At 36.1% G+C, this 8,700-nt stretch overlaps 1 protein-coding gene across 1 annotated transcript in view; it reads right to left on the reverse strand.

Annotated features, from left to right (window-relative positions):
• FAM155A (family with sequence similarity 155, member A) overlaps positions 1–8,694 on the reverse strand; it is a 697,316-nt gene extending 688,622 nt beyond the window's left edge. Inside the window, exon 1 of the mRNA XM_011933869.1 lies at positions 8,221–8,694. Coding sequence (XP_011789259.1) covers positions 8,221–8,364 — 144 coding nt within the window. The 5' untranslated portion in view covers positions 8,365–8,694. The remainder of the gene's footprint in view (positions 1–8,220) is intronic.
• Between the last annotated feature and the right edge of the window lie 6 nt (positions 8,695–8,700).

Below are 8,700 nucleotides of genomic sequence, written 5' to 3' on the forward strand. Positions count from 1 at the left end.
CACATTTCTCTCTTCTTTTTTCTATATCATCTGACAAATGTTTTTAATGGTAAATTAAAACTAAATAGAAGGAGCAAATATGGCAAAATTCTTAATAACTGTTAAATTTATGAGACAGTTATATGTAGGTTTATTATAATAATCTCTTAATTCTTCGGGATGTTTGTAAATATTTCTAATCAAAGGGAAAAAGAAAACACTTACAGTGATGAAATGAACCTAATATTTAAATTACCCATCTTGGCTGGGTGCAGTGGCTCAGGTCTGTAATCTCAGCACTTTGGAAAGCCGAGGAGGGAGCATCACCTGAGGTGGAGAGTTCAAGACCTGGCCAACATTTGGAAACTCCATCTCTATCAAAAATACAAAAATTAGCCATGTGTGGTGAGGCACATCTGCAATCCCAGCTACTCAGTGGGCTGAGGCATAAAAATCACTTGAACTGGGAGACGGAGGTTGCAGTGAGCCGAGATTGTGCCAATGCACTCCAGCCTGGGCAACAGAGCGAGACTCCGTCTCAAAATAAATAAATAAATAAATAAATAAATAAATAAATAAATAAATAAATAAATAACTTGTCTGTTTGACCTTGGGATAGTTAACTTTATGTCCTCACATTCCCCATCTGTAAAATTTGTAATAATACTTACCTCATAAAGTTGATGTGATGATTAAACAAATTAGAATAGTTTCTGATATCTAATAAATTCTGAAGCTTGTTACCTGCTACTAAAGATTGTTCTAGGGCTTAAATTTCTGGGTGATTTAAGTCATTTTCTGTAGGAGCTAATACTTTGTCATGATCATCTATTTAACATCTTAGTTCAGTTTTCTATTCAAATAAACAAAGTCAGTGACAGCTCAATAAGAAAAAGATCGATCTTTTTTGATGGAAGCGATGGTACAGAGAAGAAAAGAAAGAATTCTGAATTTTGAGTTTCCCGTGGTACACAGGCTCTGGAAATGCAGCTAACAAATGCCAGGAGAGGACCCACCTATGGAAAGAAGGCACACTGACAAAGTGGAAAGGAAAACTGAGAGGTGAAGAGGCTAAGTCATCTATTTCACAATGTTAATGGAACTCATTTTCCGTCTTGTGCAAAATGAAGCGGCTGACATACAAAATCCCCATGTATTTCCAAAGAAATGATTACTGCATCCACCCATCACACATGTTCTACTGCTAAGATCAGTACTGCATTCACCCATCACACATGCTCTACTGCTAACATCAGTACTGCATTCACCCATCACACATGTTCTACTGCTAACATCAGTACTGCATCCACCCATCACGCATGTTCTACTGCTAACATCAGTACTGCATTCACCCATCACACATGTTCCACTGCTAACATCAGTACTGCATTCATCCATCACATGTTCCACTGCTAACATCAGTACTGCATCCACCCATCACACATGTTCCACTGCTAACATCAGTACTGCATCCACCCATCACGCATGTTCCACTGCTAACATCAGTACTGCATCCACCCATCACACATGTTCCACTGCTAACATCAGTACTGCATTCATCCATCACATATGTTCCACTGCTAACATCAGTACTGCATCCACCCATCACGCATGTTCCACTGCTAACATCAGTACTGCATCCACCCATCACACATGTTCTACTGCTAACATCAGTACTGCATTCATCCATCACACATGTTCCACTGCTAACATCAGTACTGCATTCATCCATCACATATGTTCCACTGCTAACATCAGTACTGCATCCACCCATCACACATGTTCCACTGCTAACATCAGTACTGCATCCACCCATCACGCATGTTCTACTGCTAACATCAGTACTGCATCCACCCATCACACATGCTCTACTGCTAAGATCAATAATGGTATTTAAACAGGTATTAAACATCTATCTTTTGCAGGATCTTTAACCATCTGAGATAGCTTCTATAAATTTTGTTTGTAAATGACTCAATGTAAAAAGAAAACCTCAAGTGGGGAAAATCAACTACCATATTTTAACACCTTAAAAGCCCAAGAATTTTTAAAAAACTACCCAAGAATTAAATATTTTCATGCATCCCAGTATGGTATGTCTGTAAGTTATTAACAATCTGTTGACAAGAAAGGACTCATGTTAACCATCTCTCATTTCCAGTATTAAAGAATCAGAGTAGGCTGGGTGCAGTGGCTCACGCCTGTAATCCCAGCAGTTTAGAAGGCCAAGGTAGGTGGCTCATTTGAGGTCAGGAGTTCGAGACCAGCCCGGCCAACATGGTGAACACCATCTCTACAAAAATACAAAAATTAGCTGGGCATGGTGGCAGGCTATAATCGCAGCTACTGTAATCCCACCTACTTGGGAGGCTGAGGCAGGAGAATCGCTTGAACTCAGGAGGCAGAGGTTGCAGTGAGCTGAGATGATGCCACTGCACTCCAGCCTGGATAGCAGAACAAAACTCCATCTCAAAAAACAAAGAAAAAAAGATTCAGAGTAAATTAGAGCATTACATTGACGAAATTCAACTATGCAGATTACAATGATGCTTGATTTCTTATTAGACAAAATTTAAATTTAACTTTATATAGTATCTCATGAATTAAACTTAAAAAATAAAAAAGATGACTGAAATTACAACCTTGGCTAAAATATAGAAAATCCACAGTCGCCTGACACAACCTTAAGTAGTCAAAACTCTGGCCCTCCACACATCTACCTCCTTCTCTCCATGATCCCTTCTGGTACATTCCCTAACCCTGAAACCCAGTTAGTTCACTTCTCATGCACTTCCTCAGTCTCATCAATAGAAATTTGTTCCCTGCCCTTGGGCTACGTCTTATTGCCATTACCACTTTTTAAAAATATCTGAGTTCTACTTTCATCAGTTGAGCAAATGGGATTATTATGTACTACTGAGACACAGGAGCTGAAAGTCATTCCGTATCAATTGTCACTGTGAACCAGAATGATGGTTCCCAACCTTGGCTGCACATCAGAATCACCAGGGAAACTTTGACAGAGCCCACATCCATGACACCAGCAGGACGATAAAATCAGAATCTCTTAGGATTGGGGATGCCCGGGCCTTAGTGCCCTCAAAGCTTTCCAGGATGTTCCACTGTGACCCCAAAGACCACTAATCTAGAGTATATGTCCACTGAAAAAAATATATTTGCAATGTAAATCAATAGAAACAACAAAATATTTGCTGCTTAGTCATTGTGAGATCAACACAGGGATAAATATTTTAAAAGAAAATTGAGAAATAAAATTAAAGCAACAGTTCACATCTTTCAAATCAAAATAGTCTTTTGTTTGAAACAGTTATCCATAAATTTGTCCTTGTACATTAAATCTGGTAAAAATATATGTTAATGAATTATGATTTACATGTGGAGGAGAACGAGAATGACAGCATTGCTTGATTTCCTTTGTTAATACTTTAATTCACCATGTATATGCGGACACTAACTTCATCTAAGAAAAGAGGTTAAGAACAATATATAATAGCAATTATTTAAACTTTGTGATCATACCTATGTAGCCACTAGTTTGACCCAATTACAAGTTCAAACTAAAAATATGTATTCCACGGTCTGTGAGAAAACAAACATCTAATAATAAGATATAATTTTGGATATCTTTCTGTAGAAATAAAACGTAAATCATAAATCAATAGTTGTACAAGGAGCAAGAAGATAAAAAACATAAGCCATAAACTAAAATGATTATGATATTCTCAACCTCATAAATAGCTTTACTAATGGTTAAAGAAATAAAAATGCGTGTAACTATTAGGTATCAATAAAAAAAATTTTAAGTAGTCATCTGCATGGTCAGACTGACCTTGTAGAGAAGCAATTCCACTATAAAAATTATTTGTAAATAAAGTGATAGAATATTAAAAGGTTCTATTTATAGATGTGTACTGCACACTTCTGAAGAGTGACATGATAATACAATAGCACTTAGTCAAGAGAAAAATATATTTGGTTCAAAATTTAAGTGAAAAAATTTGTAAGATATTTGATTTCTTCTTAAAAAACTATTTCTTGGCCAGGCGCTGTGGCTCACACCTGTAATCCCAGCACTTTGGGAGGCCAAGGCGGGCAGATCACGAGGTCAGAAGATCAAGACCATCCTGGTTGATACGACGAAACACCGTCTCTGCGAAAAATACAAAAAATTATCCAAAGTGTGGTGGCGCACAACTGTAGTCCCAGCTACTCGAGAAGCTGAAGCAGGAGAATGGTTTGCACCGGGGAGGCGGAGGTTGCAGTGAGCCAAGATTGCGCCAATGCACTCCAGCCTGGGCGACAGAGTGAGAACTATTTCTTTATGAATTTTCAGTGTGCAGCACTAAAATACATAAGAATTTAAGAAATGCATTTTTTTCTTTTCAAATTGTACGTTATGTAAACCAAACTCTATGTTCTCAAATTAGTTGGGTAATGTTTGTGGGTGATACAAATGAGAGAACTCTGCTATACATGCCTAATACTTGCAAGGTATCCTTTCGGTCAGTGTCTGTTAAATAAAAATAAGCAATATAATCTGCTTTAATATAAGATTGTAAAATAAAAATGTGAGCATTCATACATTCTTTAGAGAACAAAAATTACAATTTATACTGAGAGAACTAAAGTATAGATGGCACAATGATTTATTTTGCAATCTAATCTCAAACCCACTTACATTGACCAACGGTTTGAGGAAATAGTAACTAAATAAAGCTATCAATAACTATAGAAATTTGTCTGTAAAATGAAAGTTTATGTCCCATAAATTCCTCACTTTTATATTTATTTGCAAGAATTATCAGGAACTAAAGAATGGCATGTATAAGAGAAAATCTGTATTTAAGTAAAAATCAAGCATGTTTATAATAAATATTTGTACTTTTGTAACTTAGAATATTTCATTTTTTAACATTGTCAAACAATTTAAAAATTTTGGTAGCTTTGTCAGTTTTTTATTACGTATCGAAAACATTGTTTTAAATAATACTGTAAACTACAAGGGAAAATTACTACTGTAATATTTGCTACTCTATGTAATGCAGCAAAATGCTATAGTATTAATGATATAGTCAACATCTTGTGTTCCTTATTTATCCATAAATAATTTCCCAGATAAATGCATACATTTACATTTATCAGAATATTTAGAAATATTACTGAGTGCACATTTTTTCTATGATACATTGCAATACAGAAGTACATCCAATCTATGCTTGAGCAGCAATTACTATAAATTTGAGACACTATAATTCTATTAGATCTATTCTAAGGGGTTTCTTCAAAATAATTGGTCAAAAAGCCTTTTAAACAATTTAAATCAAAATGAAATTTAATTTATTCTTGTTTTATATGAAATATAGCAATTTTGAATGAGGGGAGAATATATAATTGGAAAGTAATAATTCATCCTAACTCTAAAATTTAGAAATCACTGCATTACTCATTTAATTATAAATGAGTATAATAAAGTTAATATCGTTTTTCTAAAATATGAATCCCAATAATTTGTGGTGCCTACATGATTTTATGTATTCTTTTCTCTACAATCTTAATAAATATATTTATAAGTTATACATTAAAATTAATTTTTAAGGAAAATATTACCAATTACATAAATATAATACATTTACTTTTAATGTAGCCTATGACTTTGCAGATGCCTTCAGAAAGGAAAAATTTTGCATAGAACTTCTATCTTGAAGAAGGCTCCTAATGACAGCCATTTCATAGGCATAAGGCCATCTGAAATAAGTAAAAGTATTCGGAAAGAAACTCAGGCACATCTTTCGAGGACAAAAACATTTTAAGTCACGTATTACAGTTTATATGTGAATGTGTTTGTAGCTGTTTCAGAATCAAAGAGAAATTACATGTTAAACAAGAAACTATGCTTCTACTACCTTTCTACATATAATCAATTGATTTGTGAGTCTTAAACCAAGAACACCACACTTTAAATCCGCACCTGTAATTTTGACAATAGCTATTATGGAATAAATATTTCAAGTTTACAAGAAACCACAACAAAAAAACGCTGCACAACCAGTAAATGTCTGCAAGACATAACATGTAATTAATTCTCCGTTGTGGTGACAAGAAATCAAGTGTCTGCATTTACTTATCAATGTGAAGAATAAGTTTTTAAAGAAATTAAGGTTTTTATAATGTGCTTTCTTGTGCATACAGTTAATTTCTACTTCACACAAAAACATAATCCAGAAGTAGGCAATAGCGTTATAAATGAGTTAACTTACACTGTACTTTATCGCTATGATGATGTCAATGATGTAAATATACAGTTGAGATGTAATTTAGGTTAAGGGGAAAAAAACTTTTCAATATATTTACTTGAACATTTAAACTAAGATATATTTGGCATGCTTATTTGAAAATATGCTGCAGTCTATTGTCAATACAGACTATCTTTTAAATACTGAGTTGAGTTGTACAAATGAAAATGATCAGAAATTAGGGTTTACATGCAGGGAAGGAGGCAAATATAATTATTACAGGGTACCACTCTTAAACACAACTATACTGAAACCTCTGCAGTCTTTTTATTAGCAGTAGAATTAGTAGACATAGAGTTTCCTTTTCTTTACAATTTCAATGCAACATATCTTGTCAAAATAAATAACTATGCAATAATTGCAGTAGTTATTCATTATTAATTTCTACCATTAAAGTTTTATTCCCAGGCATAAGTTAAACTGATATGGTTAAAAAGCTAGATAGAAAAGTTTAAGATACACTTGTCTAGTGAAGTACCACTCTAAATTAATGTTGCAAATTCAGACTTACTATTTTCAGAGAGCTGTGTTTCTGGTCTTAAAGAATAATAAGGCAAGGTCAGTTTGAGTTTAATTTAATTGTCAAAAGCACAACTAATCCACCCAAAGTAAAATATGGCCCTTCAATTGTGTTCATTTAAAATAAGCATCCCTTAGTCCAGTTCTTTTATCAAAAAGTCACAGAATTATTTGATCTATACCACCCTTGACTTCATTTTCCCAGCAGAACGCAAGTGAGACAGAGGGACAATTGTTCTGTTTGTATATAGGATTGGGAAAGTAGGAGAGAGAAAGAGAGAGAATGTGGTGTATTATTTCCTTTGAAAAGCAGTACCAGTTTATTGTGTTGTGTAAGAAATTGCCCTTGGAACAAAATACTAAGGCTTATAGAGATTCTGTCATTACAGCTTCCCTACTAAAGGTCACTGCAGTATCTTCATCTTCAATACAGCTCTTGGTTAAATATCGTTTCAGCACCACGGACAGAGACACTTCTATTAAAACCTGCACCTATGGTTGCATTTGCATAGACCAATTCTTAAGAAACTTGCGCAGGCTGCCCATTTGCCCATCAGCAAGGCTTATATTCTTTATTACATTGAACAAGAAGAGCTTAAATATAATACAGACTATTAAATATTTCAGTAAATTTTAACTATAGCATCAACGTTTTGCCATTTAATACTTCCGGAAAGCATACTGAAAATCAAGCTAATTACATAGGGTGTCTGATAAATAGCCTATTGCTAATCAATCACTAGACACCTAATTGCAACTTTTCATTCATCGTGAGTCCCAGATCAATAATTATACAAATGTCCAAGAGGAAACAGGAAACTTAAAAAAAGTAAATATCCTCAGGTAGGCCCCCAGACTTTCTGACCAGAACTACCCCTGTAAAAACAGGAATTTTTTTTTTAACTACTCAAACAACTACAACCACTTTCTCTTGTTCAGCCAACTTAATGATGTCACTATGAGAGCGTTCCTGTGTGCAGATCTATATTGCAAACCACACATGCCTGTCTCTAACTCTTCTGACTTTACCTGTGAGCATCAGTGTGTAGTCTCTTTGCTATCGTCCTGACAAGACTTTTTCAACTTCCATTTTTAAAAAGATGTAACAGAGTTTGAGCCAACTGCATGGATGTAAGAAACAGTTAAAGTGCCAGCTTTATTATCTCAGATAACCGGGGACTTCCCTGATCTTCCAAGGACTCCCGGAAGAAGGCATTAGTCAGTCCACCAGCAATCCACCAGGTATTCTCAACTCAAACAGCAAGCCAAGCTCTCAATATCAGCAGCAACACAAAGTAACAAAACCAGAGCTCAAAAAAATAATAACAATAAACTCGAGAAGACACCCCAACCGAGCCAATAGAGATAGGAAAGTGCAGGAAAGGGGGAAAGCCCCGAGGGTTCCTACCTTACAGTCTTCGGGACAGGATTTCACCGAGTACTCCTCCGACTGTAAATATTTGTGGAGCACGCTTTCAAACTCTTCGTATTTCTCCTGAGCATGGTGGTCATAGTCCTGGTAAGCCTCGACGCACTGCCTGCAAGTGGTCATCTCGCCGCCTTCCTTGAGCACCACATCCAGACTGCAGTTCAAAGTGTTGGGACTGGACAACCCCGAGAACAACTCCCAAAGTGTGTAGGAATTACAAAACGAAAGGTAAAAATCCGACAGGTTCCAGAGCGGAGTGGGATGCTTGCTCCTCACCTCCTGCCCGTCCCCCCCGGCCGCCCCCCGACTCCAGTTCCTGGCGCACACCGCGTCCGCATTCTCCACCGTGAAGCACTGGCCCGAGGACGCGCCCTGGGGGTAACAAGTCTCCAGGCGCCACACGGGCTTGGCAGAGTTTCCTAGAAAAAGAGCCTTGCCCCGGTCTTCTTTGCCTCGGTT

This window comes from Colobus angolensis, unplaced genomic scaffold (assembly GCF_000951035.1).
Source record: "Colobus angolensis palliatus isolate OR3802 unplaced genomic scaffold, Cang.pa_1.0 Scaffold13, whole genome shotgun sequence".
In the NCBI taxonomy this organism is placed as follows: domain Eukaryota; kingdom Metazoa; phylum Chordata; class Mammalia; order Primates; family Cercopithecidae; genus Colobus; species Colobus angolensis.